Genomic DNA, 16,267 nt, shown 5'->3' with positions numbered 1-16,267 from the left:
TAGGCTCCCCCCCCCCGCGATTAATGATGCAATTTGCAGGGATATGAGGGTGGGGCTTGCCCTATTGGCTCTGTCCCCAATGCAGCCACCAGAGGCATTGGTGGGGGTCGCAGGGGATTTACGCGCTAGTGAAGCTGGCCCTCTCTCTCCCTTAGCTGATGCATGCAGTCTGTTGAACAGCGCGGCACCAGAGCCTCTACCTGGGAATAGGTGCCGCTGGTCACCTGTTCTCGGCAGGGTCAAATCGACCCTGTGTGGGGGACCCTCTATGTGTGGGGGGCCCCGACTCGACCGCCCGTCACCCCCTCTTAATTCGGCCCTGCCTGTGGGTGTAAATGGTTTTTTTTTTCACGTGGAGCCCATGGTCCCATTTCACAATGAGACATAGGGGCCCATTTATTAATGATCGCATTTTGCAATGCGATCAGGGCATCCAGTACCGCCCATGATCGCATTGCAAAATGCGATCATACCGGCTGAATGTACTATTCGGCACATGCAGGGAGACGGGCTCCGGAAGGAGCCCGTCCCTGCGATGTGGCCGGAGTGCATGCGGGACTGCACATGAGCGCCGCCCATTGCCAGCGGAGGGATGTTAGATCCCTCCGCCGGCTGAAATGCGGTAAGTCCCCATAGCCTACAGCGGCTAACTCTATCTACAGATAGCGTTAGCTGCTGGGGCAAATATCGGGAATTTTGATACATTTGGCAGCATCGCATTCCCCATAGAAACCTATGGGGGAGGCGGCAATGATACCTGCTGCGGTCCCTCTTTCATACATCCGGGGGATACTTAATATTTGAGGTAAAACCCCGAATTTTACCTCAAATTAACTTTGATAAATGGGCCCCATGGCCCCTTAAGCACTCACTAAAGAGGTTATGTTCTCCTTCCAGTATTTAACAAACAGCGCTGAGCTTATCGCTGCTTGTCACTGTACAACTTACGAACGATACAGTCCCCATTGCGCATACCCCCAATTTGGCCATACTAATTACTAATAGGGGCCCTCACATGTTTGTTGTCCAGGGGCCCCCATAAAACCTTAATCCGGCCCTGACTGACTTGCAGTGACGGCACGGGGACGGCAGGGTAGCCGTCCTTGTCAGTGGATATTTCCGGCTGTTACACGGCAACCGTGCCGTCTGAAAGGACCCAGCCGTTTACATACTTAATTCAATTTACTACACCGCTCTCCTGTCAGACGCGGCCGCTCTCGTTCCCGGGGCCGCTCCCCTGCCAGGCCGGTGAAAACCGGCGTGTGTGAAAAAGCTATGTCTCTACCATCCCTAGCAACCAGACATGTCGTCCTCCCGGACTTTTTCATCGACTCTGATTGGCTGTTCTTGCACAATGCACAGCCTTAGCTATAATGAGGAAGGAGTATAGACGAGAGTAGTAAGATGGCGCTGGACATTGATATTAGCTGTAATGATGGGTGTAGAAAGATGGCGAGTGCAGCACCGATGACGTCATGATGTGGCAGCGTCAGTTACGCGCGCTGCAACGCTAGAGCTCAGGGTTTTGATCGTTCGTCGCTGCCGCTGCAGCGGCCTGCTGTGACTTGGGTGCTCGACATGTACAAGACACCGATGCGGCGCGGGCTGTCCCCGGACACACCACCCGTGCTGCACAGCGATAGCTCCCGCAGTAGCTCACGGAGCTGGTCCCGGGGGCGTTCTCCAACTAGACGCGGCCGCTCTCGTTCCCGGGGCCGCTCCCCTGCCCGGCGCTCCCGCTCCAGATCCCAGGACCGCTCCCCTGCCCGGCGCTCCCGCTCCAGATCCCAGGGCCGCTCCCCTGCCCGGCGCTCCCGCTCCAGATCCCAGGGCCGCTCTCCTGCCCGGCGCTCCAGATCCCCGAGCCGTGCCCCCGCCCGGCGCTCCCGCTTCAGATCCCAGGGCCGCTCCAGATCCCCGGGCCGTTCCCCTGCCCGGCGCTCCCGCTCCAGATCCCCGGGCCGTTCCCCTGCCCGGCGCTCCCGCTCCAGATCCCCGGGCCGTTCCCCTGCCCGGCGCTCCCGCTCCAGATCCCCGGGCCGTTCTCCTGCCCTGGGCTCCAGATCCCGGGGCCGCTCCCGCCCCAGGCATGCAACAAAGCACCGCTCCAAGTCCCGTTCCGGACGCTCACGCTCACCACGCCGCCGCTCCCCATCACCACGCCGCCGATCCCCTTCACGACGCCGCCACTCTACGACTCCTCGCCGATCCCCTTCACCACGCCGCCACTCTACGACTTCTCGCCGATCCCCTTCACCACGCCGCCACTCTACGACTCCTCGACGATCCCCATCACCACGCCGCCACTCTACGACTCCTCGACGATCCCCATCACCACGCCGCCACTCTACGACTCCTCGACGATCCCCATCACCACGCCGCCACTCTACGACTCCTCGACGATCCCCATCACCACGCCGCCACTCTACGACTCCTCGGCGATCCCCTTCACCCCGGTACACAGACCGTAACCGCTCCTCACTGAAATCTAAGACTTATGAGGACTGCAGCAGAGAGCAGGTGAGTGTTCCGCCCCTGCGGTGCTGTTACCATGCCTACATGGACTTGTTAGAGCCTTTTGCCTTGTCCCCTCACATTTGACACCTTTTTTTTCCCCACCAGTTACTACCTGCTGGTCTTAACTACCCTCTCCGTACATGTTTCCTGCTCCCTCTCTCCTTTTTGCCATGCTCCATCACATCCCTGTCCCATAGTCATGTGACTCCCTGTCACCTAAACCCCTCTAATAGTCACGTACCTATCCTGTGACACCCCACCCCAAGTCGCGAGCATGTCTCATCACCTCCATGTGCTATAAATAAAGCATTGATCTGTCGCCTGACCCATTACCAACCCATTCTGTAATCACAGGCTTGTCTTGTTCTGCCCTCTTCCATAGTCACATATCCACTCCATCACCTGTCCTTCAGTCTGAATTATGTACTGCCCTGCCACTGGACCGTTGTCCTCTCTCCTACCGCCTCTTGCTCCTGTCACGGGCCCACCCGCTCTCCTACCGCCTCTTGCTCCTGTCACGGGCCCACCCGCTCTCCTACCGCCTCTTGCTCCTGTCACGGGCCCACCCGCTCTCCTACCGCCTCTTGCTCCTGTCACGGGCCCACCCGCTCTCCTACCGCCTCTTGCTTCTGTCACGGGCCCGCCCTCTCCTACCGCCTCTTGCTCCTGTCACGGGCCCGCCCTCTCCTACCGCCTCTTGCTCCTGTCACGGGCCCGCCCTCTCCTACCGCCTCTTGCTCCTGTCACGGGCCCGCCCTCTCCTACCGCCTCTTGCTCCTGTCACGGGCCCGCCCTCTCCTACCGCCTCTTGCTCCTGTCACGGGCCCACCCTCTCTCCTACCGTGTCATCAGATATTAACTCTGACTTTTTCCTCCGCAGGATCGCTACTCACCCAGTGACTGTTACCGCTCTCCTGATCACCCTCCGGCCAGTCCCAGTGCTGACAGGTACACTCCCCTACACCACCTGAATATTAAAAACTGTTGCAGAAGGGAAATGTTGGTGCATATTAAGGAAGGTCAGTTATTCCCAGCATATTGGTCAGTTGGTGGCATCCGTTTGCTTTTTTAGCTTTTAACAGGAATTTTCAGGTGGAGGTCAAATAAATAGAAGTCAGCATAGTGATTTTAATTAGGTAACCTTCATTTCGAGTAGTGCTATCCTTTTAATTGTACTGGAGACTTTATGAAACTGGCATGCTATAAACTATGCAAAAAGATCCTGTCACCCCTAGCGACCAGTATTTAACAAACATCTAGAACAGTTTAGGAAATAATGTTTAACCAAATTTTATTCCTAGATCTCAATCCAAATAGCATTGAAATCCCCCCGCAACAAGAGTAAGTGTGGCCGTGAGGGGGGGCAACTTCGATGGCGTTGCCGAAGTTTCTATTCCATTGCAACAGCAAATCAATCCTTCCTTCCTTCATTGAGCCCCTAGTCTCTGTAAATATCCCCCCCCCCCTTGTCCTCTTTTGTTTTCTGTGTATTTATTGTACTTATAATGGGTTTCATAACACATCCTGCAGAGGAAATTGTTTTATTGTGTGTGCAAACCCTGTGCCATTTCCCTAATGCAGCTGTAGGTAAAGGTTCTGACAAGTGTTTAGTTGACTTCTTGAAGTACATTAGGACTTGTGCTTACACCTCCCACTGCTTCAGCACTGCAGCAGTAAGGTGACTATAGTATCAAAGGTACAACATTTAGAAAATCCCATGGTGGCGAAAGAGCTAAATGACATGATTGGCTGTAGATAATATTTTGGAGTCTGCCATCTTGGTGGCCCCTGTTTAGGACACCTTTGCGTTTTGAAATGCATTCACCTAAATGTTTGTTCAGGTCATGGTGGACGTCCTCCGCTTGGTGGCCATTCTGGCTCAGTCACCAACTTGTTTTTGACTCGGGCCTCCTGCAATGGTGTGGGGGCAGCGATCCGACTTAAACTTTGTCCTAATGTATGATGCAAAAATCTCGCAAGCGCTATGGATTTGTATACATTTGACATTTTATGCCTTGCATTAGTTAGTCAAGTGCACTCTGGTCAACCGTTGCTTGCAGGTAAGATTTACCGCCCTTATTACTTTTTGAGGACACTATTTAGTCTGGAAGAATTTTATATATTCCAGCCATGTGGGGGAAGTGTTCTTTACACTATAGCTTACTGGGTTTCTATCTGCCAATGTGACCTAGACCTCTGCTCAGTTGAAGCTCACATCCCTCATGTACAAAAATTGTTGGGCTGGCCTAAGCTGGAACTGTCCTGGACAAAGATTTTACCTTCCTGAAGAGTAATCTAAAACTGCTATGGTTTGAAAGATCTACGGTAAAAAGGAAGGCAATGTCTAGATAGACACCAGTTGTTAAACAAGCAAAAGGTCGACATGTGTTTTTTTTTTTCCTAACCCTCCCCTTGGTACCTAACCCAAACCGTCAGGGTAGGTGCCAGAACCTAACTGTTCCTTCTAGTGCCTAACCCTCCAGTAAGTGCCTAACCCGGAATGTCGGCATCGTTACTGTGAGAAGCATCGGGATTCCGGTGCCGGTAATATCAGTGCCGGCATAGCGTCCGCCGGGATACTGACTGTATCCCTCTAAAAGAGCGAGAAAGCTGGTACTCGAGCAGAAGTCTTATTAGTCTGGTACTGAAACATAAGTGGAGATGGAACTGAAGTTGTGAAGGATGGAACTTGAAGACAAGGCTCATATCCATAAGCCTACTGCTGCAAGGTCATTGAGACTGTCACTTCTATCTTGTCTCTAAAAAACCTTAGATATGGTAAGAACTTACCTTTGTTATCTCTGTTTCTACGAAGTCCTTAGGGTCCACAGGGATACCTTGGGGTATAGGCATGGGCTTGTCCATGGGAACCACATAGTTAAAGATGTCATCCCAGGATGCACCAGGCCCCCTCCTATACCCCGCCCCCAGGCCAAGGCACCTCAGTTTTAGTATCAAGCCATAGGCCGGAGCGGAGAAAAAGGAAGAAGAAAGTCTGGAACACATAGGAATCACATTCTCACAGAAACTGGCGATCAGAACAACACCCTGCAGAAGTTCTGTGGACCCTAAGGACTTCGTAGAAACAGAGATAACAAAGGTAAGTTCTTACCATATCTCTTCTTTTCTACTCCAGGGTCCTTAGGGATCCCCAGGGATACCTTTGGGATGTCCCAAAGCAGTATCCTTCAAGGGAGGGGACGCTCCTGTGCCAAGAGGAGAACCCGCCGCCCGAAGGAAGTATCCTGAGAAGCAAATGTGTCAAAGGCATAATGCCTGACAAAAGTATGGACAGAGGACCACCTGGCCGCCTTGCAAAGCTGAACAGCCGAGGCGCCACGTCGAGCTGCCCACGAAGGCCCCATAGACCTTGTAGAATGGGCCTTCACAGAGGGTGGGACTGGAAGACCTTCATGAGTGTACTCAGCGATTGTCATGCAAATCTAGCGTGCCAAAGTCTGTTTATTGGCAGGCCAACCCCTCTTATGAAATCCATATAGGACAAACAAAGAGTCAGATTTTGTTAAAGAACTGGTACGGTCCACATAAATTCGCAGAGCCCGTACCACATTCAAAGAAGCCTCACCAGCCGAGAGATCAGATGAATTTAAGGCTGGGACCACAATTTCCTTGTTAATGTGGAAACTAGACACTACTTTAGGAAGGAAGTCGGGACGGGTACGAAGTACCGCCCTGTCCGAATGAAGCCTGAGCCTCCAAATCCGACCCCCTTCTGGCTGAAGCAATAGCCAAAAGGAACACTGTCTTTGCCGTAAGCCATTTCAAATCCACGGAACCCAAAGGTTACAATGGAGGACCCTCGAGCGCCCGCAGGACCACCGCCAGATCCCAAGGAGCCACCGGAGGGACAAAGGGAGGCTGGATGCGAAGGACACCCTGCATAAAGGTGCAGATATCAGGCAACGTAGCAATCCTATGTTGAAACCAAACCGACAGGGCAGAAACATGCACCTTCAGTGAGGCGAGGTCTAGACCTAGATCCAAGCCCGCCTGTAGGAAAGCCAACACTCTTGATATCCGAAACTCGTGAGGATCATACCCTTTAGGGCGACACCACTCAAAATAGGTATGCCACACCCTGTGGTAAATTCTAGCTGCAGCCGGCTTCCGAGCCCGTAGCATGGTATTCACTACCGCTCTAGAGAAACCCTTGGACCTCAAGAAGGAAGCCTCAAGAGCCACGCCGTCAAAGACAGCCGTCTCAGATCCGGGTAGAGGCAAGGATCCTGAGACAACAGGTCTGGCCGCTGAGGTAACAGCAATGTTTTGTCGATGGACAGACACTGAAGATCCGAGTACCAACTTCGTCTGGGCCACGCAGGGGCCACCAGCAGGATCTTGCCTCCTTCCTGTCTGAACTTTCGAATTACTCGAGGCAGCAGGGAGAATGGAGGAAACGGGTACGTGAACTGGAAGTTCCAACGTGCCGACAGAGTCCACCAGGAGAGCTCCTGCGTCTCTTGTTCGTGATCCGTACGCCCACAGCTTGTGGTTGTGTCTGGAGGCCATGAGGTCTATATTTCGGGAAGGCCCCACTTGTCCATCAGGAGCTGGAACACCACCTAGTGAAGAGACCATTCCCACGGGTGTACATCGTGGCGGCTGAGGAAGTCCGCTTCCAAGTTAAGCATGCCCGGAATGAAGACGGCTGAGATGGCTGGGAGATTGCCTTCTGCCCAAGTCAGAATGCGGGACACCTCCCTTAGAGCCGCTTGGCTTCAAGTTCCTCCCTGACGGTTTAGGTAAGCCACCATGGTGGCGTTGACTGAACCTGCACAGGTTTCCCCTGCAGGAACGGTCTTGCTTGCTGCAGCGCTTTGAACACTGCCCAAAGTTCCAATATGTTTATCGGCAGATCCGACTCCTCTGACGTCCATCGGCCCTGGAAGACGTGTGGACCTGTCACAGCGCCCCAGCCCCGAAGACAGGCATCCGTTGTTAGAAGGACCCAATCCGAAATCCAAAACGGATGTCCCCTGCTGAGATGAGACTTCTGTAACCACCAAGTCAGGGACAGGCGCACCTCCGAAGTGAGCCTGATCATCTGCGTCTTTGACAGGGAATTCTGTCCCATCTGGAGAGGATCAACATCTGCAGAGGCCTGGAATGGAACTGGGCATACTCCACCATGTCGAACGTTGACACCATGGAACCCAGTAACTTCATTGCCGAGAGAAGAGACACTCGGCGACTCCTTAGAACATTGTGTATCTTGGACTGCAACAGGGCTATCTTCCGTCAAGAAGATCCTCTGTTGCTGAGAGTCCAACAATGCCCCGAGATGGACCATTCTCTGAGAAGGAATTAGAGAGGACTTCTTCCAGTTCACTAACCAACCGTGAGCCTGCAACACAGATATTGTCAGTTGCAGATGGCTGCAAAGAACCTGTGGCGACCCTGCCAACAACAGAAGGTCGTCCAAGTACGGTAATAGGCGAACTCCCTGCAACCGCGGGTGTGCCGCTATGACCGCCATTACCTTTGTGAACACTCGAGGAGCCGTGGAAAGGCCAAACGGTAGAGCCCGAAACTGGTAATGATGGTCCGATAACGCAAATCTGATGTAACGTTGATGAACCCTGGCAATGGGGATATGCAAGTAAGCATCCTGAACATCCAGGGACACCATAAAATCCCCAGGCTGCTTAAAAACTTGTTCAGGGACTGGAGGTTGAGGATAGGTCGGAATGATCCATTTGGCTTTTGAACCAGAAAAAAGTTGGAGTAATATCCGGTCCCCCTTAGGGATAATGGAACAGGCTTTATTACTCCCATATGAAGCATCGAGCGCACCACCTCCTGGATCGCTAGGGCCTTCCCTGGATCTGAAGGAAGATCTGCTGCAAAGAACTGATGAGGAGGCCTTCTGCGGAAGGAGAGGGCGTATCCCTGAGATACCACCTCCCTTACCCAAATGTCTGTTTTGGTCTGGAACCAACACTGGGCGTATTGCAGAAATCGGCGTCTCACCTTGGGATCCCCCAAGGGGAGGCCCAACCCGTCAGGCTGAGGGTTTGTCGTCCGGCGCGACGTCTGGTACTCCAAGCTTGTTTGTTGGGTTTAGCTGTTTTCTTGGGGCCTGAAGGTCTCGGAAAGGACTGCACCTTAGGTTTTCCTGGAGGGCGATAGGGCCGAAAGGATGGGTTTTTAGACCCAGATGGAGTCGGAGCTGAAGGTAGACATGCAGATTTGGCAGCCGCCAGCGTGTCCACTATCTTGTCCAAAGCTGGCCCAAACAGAACCTGCCCATTATAAGGTAAGCATTCCAGGCCTTTCTTGGATTCAGCAGCCGCCCTCCAAGAATGTAACCACAAGGAGCGTCGAGCGTCAACCCTAGAAGTAAGCAGGCTCAAATCCAAAGATGCTTCGTTAATGTACGTAGGTTACCCACACAACCTGTTCGCTGGTACCCTCTGAAGCAAATGATGCTTCCAAAGCGTCCGCCCATCTTTCCATAGCTTGGGCCACCCAGCAAACCGCCATAGCTTGTCTAGATGCACTTCCAGCGAGGGAATAGATACTTAAGGCACACCTCCACCTTACGGTCTGTGAGAGAAGACATATAGACGGCATAGGCAGAGTTGCGCTCTTTACTAAGCGCGTCACATGAGAATCCACCTGAGGAGGAGACTCACATTTGGTGAAATAATCTTCCGCAAAGAGATATGCACGGGTTAAACGCTTTTGAGGCTGAAATCTTTTTCCCAGCGATTTCCACGTCTCCTCCATGTGATCAACTAGTTGACCAGAAAGAGGAAAAACTGCTGCAGCTCCTCTAACCTCCTTAAAATAAGCATGGGTAGGTGCTGCAGGGAGGTTGTCGTCAGTAATCATCATGGCCGCACGGACCGCCCATATAAGACCTGGAATATAAATTGTAGACTTAACCTCTGCCCCTGCTTGAGGAGTGTCTGTGTCCGACAAATCTAGAATTTCGCCCTCATCAGATGACCCGTCATTGTCGTCATCCTGTGTGGATGGATATGACAATAATGGTCTTTTAGCAGGTCTAGACTGATGCCGCTGAGTGTTCTTCTCCCCAGAATTAGTCCAACCAGGGTCTGTCGGAGTAAGGACCTGTTGCGGGGGGGCACTGCGTGATTACTATTGGCCCCGGAACCCCTAGAACTGGAGGCGGGACTACCGCCTGTTGCGCGAACCCCAATTGGGGAAACGCAGGAGGGACTGCCAACCTATTTATAAGGACAGTCAAGGCTTGCGCAAAACAAGCACAAGGTAGTTCCTGAGAGGTGCTGGGTACAGCAGAGGTACCAGGAATGGCCAAACATGCAGCACATAAACCATCCTGAAGTACCGCCCCCTCCCTGCTTTACATTTGGAGCAGGAAAATAGGAGAGGTGCTCCTCTAACAGTCCTCACTGGACATATTGGTATGTGACACTTTCTCACAGTAATAAATTTTAAACTGGGAGGCAAATTCCCACCCTGACAGTACTGGCACTAAGAGGGCTGGTCAGTAAGGAGAAATAGGGATAGCTAAAATGGCTGACAGGTGAAATGTTCAGGCACACAGCGCTAGCATAAAGGCACATACAATGCAGAAAAATCTTGCACTATCACTTACACAGACTTACAGCCTGGCAGTGATAGCGCTACATACTCTGACCTTATCTGGAGGAGAGGTATGTAAGGGGCACCCAGGTTCCGCATCCCACCTCAGCATCCTGCACACAAGATGGCTGCCGGAGGATGAAGAGAGGCGTGCCTGGGGAGGATCACTGCCTCAGCCCGCCAAAACATCAGTGAGGCGCTGGAGAGCAGTGATGGGGAGGAGCCTCCTGTGCGCTACAGGGAAGGTTTCCTCCCCTGGCAGGCCATTAACCCCCCAGGATGCAGGAGCGTGTTCCGCGACTCTCCAGCCCCGCATCCCTGGTGGTCTAGTGTGAGCGCAGGCATCCGCCTGGCTCCACTATACTGCCGTCCCCAGGGAGCCCCCAGCCCTGGGGACACTGGACTGTGAGACAGCGGGCGCCTACCGCAGACGCCCGCTGCTTATCTTTTGCTGCCCCCCGTACGTCCGGCCACAGTCCACGGCCCCTGGGGGTTTCGCTAGCTAGAACCCCCAAGAGCCCACCGAGTTCCCCAGATCGCTACCGGTGGTCGGCGCCGGCGGGGGTGTCGGAGCTGTAGCATGGACGTCCGCTGGACTGTCCTATGCTACCGCTCTTGAAGATCTTCAGTGGCACACAGCCCCCCTGTGCAGTGACCCAGCTCCAGCCGGGCACCTACTGAAACTGAGGTGCTTTGGCCTGGGGGCAGGGTATAGGAGGGGGCCCGGTGCATCCTGGGATGACATCTTAACTGTGTGGTGCCCATGGACAAGCCCATTCCTATACCCCATGGTATCCCTGTGGATCCCTAAGGACCCTGGAGTAGAAATATGCTCTTTCCTTCTTTCTGCTGAATGCCCTCTGTTGTGTAACGCCATAATGAATATATAATTTCAATGTGGTGCATACTATTCCATCATCTTAGCCTACCCACCAGTGTTCGCCCTCTCCTCTCAGACATGCTCATTGAACGTGCTCCCTGTCTCCTTTGTCTGGCACACAAGAGATAGCAGCAGATAATCGTACATAATGTAGAAAATTACTACGGTAGGGGGTAGAGGCTGCAGAAGGTGGGGTAATTATTTTTCTACTTCAGGGTCCATAGGGTATCCACAGGATACCTTGGGGTATAGGTGTGACGTCAGTCGCAGGGCACCAAAGAGTTAAGCTTTCAGCCTCCCAGGATGCACTAGGTCCCCCTCCTATACCCCGCCCCCGGGCCAAGGCACCTCAGTTTAGTTTGGTGCCCGGCCGGAGTCGGGTGCACCTGTTGGAGTGGGGGCTAGAAGAGCCCCTGAAGCTTTTTCTTCATGCAGCTGTGGCTGCACATCTGGATGAACAGCATGGACAGTCAGTCCTGACGTCCATGCTGTCTTCCCTACACCCCGCCGGTACCAGAACGCCGGTACTGATCCGGGGATGCTGGTGGGCGTCTGGGGTCACAGCTAGCGGTGACCCCAGATGCTCCGGACCATGGCCGGATTCAAGGGGGACAGAGGTAAGCAGCGGGGTCCCGCGGTGGGTCCCCGCTGATCACATGGTCCTAAGTCCCCAGGCAGGGGGCTCCCTGGGGACTGGCTGCAGCGTGGAGCCAGGCGACCAACCTGCGCTTCCACTACCCCCTGGGACAGCGGACCGCAGCAGAGCGGTAGCGCTGCGGCGTCCCAGGGGTTAAATGCATGCCAGGGGAGCGCGCCTTCCCTGTCTCACAGCCGGCGCCTCCCCCGCTGCACACAGCCCTCTCTGCACTGTGCTGACTGGTCCTGTGTCAGCGCTCCTCCCCCAGGCCAGCTTCTCTCTGCTCCTCGGCGGCCATCTTCTCTGCAACGCATGGTGAACGCTGCTGGAAGTCTGGAAGGAAGCATCGTGGTCTGGGTCCCCCCGCATACCTCTCCTCCGCTGTGGCTCAGGTCTGTGTATGCAGCGCTGTGTCCTACCAGGCCCTGTGTCTGTGTAGTTGAGTGATCAGCGCTGTTAGTGCAGGAATTGTTATTTCTCTGCATTGTATGTGACTGTGCTAGCGCTGCCTGTAACTTTTCTTCTCTAAACTGTCAGCTTTATTACTGTCCCTGTTCTTTCTGCTAAAGCCCTTGCAGTGCGGTGCTGCAGGGTGGTCTCTCGCCTATTTAATACTTAATTGGTGAGAGAGGTCACATACGTGGTGCCATAATGTCTGAAAGTGATTTTCCCCTCCGGCTACAGTGTACCACGTGCAAAGTACCGTTAGCGGAGGGGGAGGGTAGCGCGGAGGGCCTTTGCCGGCAGTGTTTGTCCATGGCGCGGCCTATTACGGTTACAGCACCGGTACAGGAGCCGCCCTGGGCTTGTTTCGCTCAGGCGTTAACAGCTTTAGTGGGCCAGTTAGCTCCGCAGCCCGCGTTTACTCCGATGGGTTTGTCCCAGCAGTCTGTGGTGTCGTCACCCATGCAGGGGTTCCCACGACAATTGGTGGTACCCCACAGTCTCCCTATTTCCCCGCTCCCGGGTTCTCAGGAGCCAGCGTGGGTTAACTCCCTGACGAGTTCTGTACAGCACTTGTCGGATGTGTTGCAAGGGGAGTCTGTGATGCGGCCTCATAAAAGGCCGGTGGCGTCTCTGTCCGCTCCTTATGAGGATGACGAAGGGACGTCTGATGATGGGGAGATTCTGGATCCTTACGATCAGGAACCTTTCCATACTAAGGACGCTGATGCTAAGTCCAAAGTATATATTCCTGGACTTATTCGGGCGGTCCGCACAGCCTTGGTGATTGAGGACGAAGTTCCCCCAGTGGCTAAATCTAAGTATGCCTTTTTCAAAGATGTGAAGGGCGATGCCACAGTCTTTCCTCTTTCGGGTCAGTTGGTGGACCATTTAGAGGAGGCGTGGAAACAACCTGGCAAAAGATACCAGCCGCAGAGACGCCTGGCGGTGGCTTATCCGTTCGCGGATAATTATTTTGCTAAGTGTGAATCCCCTCCACAGGTGGATTCTCACGTGACCCGTCTTGTCCGTAGTGCCACATTGCCGATGCCATCCATGTCCTCCCTTAAGGATGCTACGGACCGCAAGGTAGAAATCTGCCTGAAGTCCGCTTATTCCCTTGCAGGGGGGGCAGCACGGCCGGCTATGGCCATTTGCTGGGTTGCCAGAGCGATGGAGCGCTGGGCGGATTCATTAGAGGCTTCTTTTGAATCCGACTGTCCGGCCGAACAGGCGGAGTTGATTGGCAATCTCCGTGATTCGGCCACCTACATCAACGAGGCGGCTCTAGACATTAGTACTCTGGTGTCTAGAATTTCTTCAGCAGCGGTAGCTGCTCGTCGCACCTTGTGGCTGCGATCCTGGAAGGCGGACGCAGATCCAAGAAAGGTCTGGAAGCGTTGCCGTTTACCGGAGAAGTTCTCTTCGGTCCGGATCTGGATAAGATTGTGGCCACGCTGGCGGCAGCCAAATCTGCTTGTCTCCCGTCGGCCGCTGCTCCTTCTGGTTCTGGACCATCGTCCTTTCGGTCATCTAGGGCCCAGGGCAGGCCCAAACCACAGTCGTTTCCTCGACAGGCTGGCCCTAAGAAATCGGTCAAGCCCCGGAAACAGGCATGGAGTACCAGACGTCCGGCCCCCAAGCCAGATGACAAGCCTGCGGCCTGACGGTCCGGGTCTCCCCTTGGGGGATCCCAGGGTGGGAGGCCGCCTGCTGCAGTTCTCCCGGTGTTGGTCGTTCACTACGACAGACACTTGGGTTCTGGAGGTGGTCTCTCACGGGTACGCCCTCTCCTTCCGGCACAGACCCCCGGCTCGATTCTTCACCACGGGTCTACCATCAGACCGGAACAAGGCTACGGAGCTGCGGAAGGTATTGCACACTATGCTCCAGGCTGGAGTTATAGTGCCTGTTCCATTCTCCCAGAGGGGCCAGGGTTTCTATTCAAATCTATTTTTGGTACAGAAACCCAATGGGTCATATCGTCCGATTCTCAACCTCAAAGCACTCAACAAGTCTTTGCGGGTCCCGAAGTTTCGGATGGAGACCCTACGGTCCATCATTCTGGCGCTGGAACCTGGGGACTACATGGTGTCATTGGACATACAGGACGCTTTGGCGGTCATGGCGGCTTCTCTGCGGCTGCAAGGAGTCCGCATGTTGCCGTACTTGGACGACCTGTTATTGGTGGCAGGATCTCCAGAGCTCCTGTTACACCACTTGGACCTGACCATTGCACTGCTGCAACGGCACGGCTGGCTAATCAACTGGCAGAAGTCCACTCTAATCCCGTCTCGGAGGATTCTGCATCTTGGAGCCTTATTGGACTCGGGACAGCAAAGGATCTTCGTGACGGAGGACAAGATCTCTGCTTTACAGTCAAGGGTGCGCAGTTGTCTGCACAGCCGCCGGGTGTCCTTACACTCGGCGATGAGGTTACTGGGCGCCATGGTGTCGGTGTTCGACATGGTGGAATTCGCCCAGTTTCACTCCAGACCTCTGCAGCACCTGATCCTGTCCAAGTGGAACGGGCTGCCTCAGTCTCTGAAGTTCCAGACGATTGTGCTCACCCCGGAGGTTCGCCTGTCCCTTGCGTGGTGGTTAAAGACGACCCACCTCAACAAGGGACGTCCGTTCTGGGTTCCAAATTGGGTCCTGTTGACAACGGACGCCAGTCTTCGGGGCTGGGGAGCAGTTTCGGGTCCACACTTGTTCCAGGGCAGGTGGACACCGACAGAAGCGGAGCTTCCAATAAATATCTTGGAACTCCGTGCGGTCTTCAATGCTCTCCTGCAGGCACAGCGGTTTCTCCAGGGTCACCCGGTGCAGGTCCAGTCGGACAATGCTACCACCGTGGCCTACATAAACAGGCAAGGAGGAACTCGCAGTCGGGCGGCTCTCGTAGAGGTCTCTCGGATCCTGGTTTGGGCGGAGCGCAATCTTCCGGCCATATCAGCGGTCTTCATCCCGGGAGTGCTAAATTGGGAGGCGGACTTTCTAAGTCGCCAGGACGTTCATCCAGGGGAATGGTCCCTGCACCCGGACGTTTTTCAACTACTGGTGGACAGGTGGGGTCTTCCAGAAATCGACCTCATGGCGTCCCGGCACAACAACAAGTTGCCGGTGTACGGGTCTCGCACAAGAGACGAAGGGGCGTCTCTGGTGGATGCTCTGTCCGTCCGGTGGACGTTCAGGTTCGCATACCTGTTCCCTCCGGTCTCCCTTCTTCCACGGGTAATCCGGAAATTCAAACAGGAAGGAGGGACGCTCCTGTTGATAGCTCCCGCGTGGCCCAGACGGCACTGGTTCTCAGACCTTCAGGGTCTGTCCGTGGACTGTCCTCTGCGGTTGCCGCTACGACCGGACCTTCTGTCTCAGGGTCCTTGTCTTCACCCGGACCTGACTCGGCTGTCTTTGGCGGCGTGGCTGTTGAGACGGCCATGCTGAGGTCCTGGGGGTTTTCCAGCTCTGTGGTGCGTACCATGTTACGAGCTCGGAAACAGTCTTCCGCGAGGATATACCATCGCGTGTGGCATACGTTCTTCCAGTGGTGTCGACCGAGAGGTTATGCACCGCGGGAGTTTCGTCTGTCTCGGATTCTCGCCTTCCTGCAAGCGGGACTAGATCATGGGCTTCGCCTTGCTTCTTTGAAGGTACAGGTTTCGGCCCTATCTGTCTGGTTTCACCGTAGGATTGCTACAATCCCGGATGTGCGCACCTTTATGCAAGGTGTTCTCCGTATTCAGCCGCCCTTTGTTCCACCTGTGGCGCCTTGGGATTTGGCTGTGGTCCTGAGGGCTCTCCAAGGACCGCCGTTTGAACCACTGGGCTCAGTGGATATTAAATGGCTAACAGCTAAGACTGTTTTCCTTCTGGCCGTTGCTTCAGCCAGACGTGTTTCTGAGTTAGGGGCTCTTTCTTGTAGACCCCCTTTCTTGGTTTTTCATGGGAACAGGGCAGTGCTCCGCACTCGGCCCGAGTTTCTTCCCAAAGTTGTTTCCCAGTTTCATGTTAACGAGGAAATAGTTGTTCCGGCCTTTAACTCACCGGGTCTTTCCGTGGGTGAGGCCTCTTTGGATGTTGTGCGGGCCTTAAGGACTTATGTTGACCGCACTTCTTTGTTTAGGAAGTCGGACGCTTTGTTGTCCTCTATGGCTTCTGTAAAAAGGGTTGGCCTGCTTCAAAGCAAACTTTGG

At 54.3% G+C, this 16,267-nt stretch overlaps 1 protein-coding gene across 1 annotated transcript in view; it reads left to right on the top strand.

Annotated features, from left to right (window-relative positions):
- The first annotated feature begins 1,507 nt into the window (after nucleotides 1-1,507).
- The window catches only part of LOC148509537 (uncharacterized), a 45,705-nt gene continuing 30,945 nt past the window's right edge, over nucleotides 1,508-16,267 (top strand). The window contains exons 1-2 of the mRNA XM_088442991.1: nucleotides 1,508-2,520; nucleotides 3,398-3,465. Of these exons, the coding sequence (XP_088299117.1) occupies nucleotides 1,579-2,520; nucleotides 3,398-3,465 (1,010 nt within the window). The 5' untranslated portion in view covers nucleotides 1,508-1,578. The remainder of the gene's footprint in view (nucleotides 2,521-3,397; nucleotides 3,466-16,267) is intronic.

The sequence above is a fragment of the Taudactylus pleione genome, unplaced genomic scaffold (genome assembly GCF_031769625.1).
Source record: "Taudactylus pleione unplaced genomic scaffold, aTauple2 ptg000320l, whole genome shotgun sequence".
In the NCBI taxonomy this organism is placed as follows: Eukaryota; Metazoa; Chordata; class Amphibia; order Anura; family Myobatrachidae; genus Taudactylus; species Taudactylus pleione.
The sequence above is the reverse complement of the archived record's forward strand: the minus strand, read 5'-3'. Positions and strand labels throughout refer to the sequence as shown.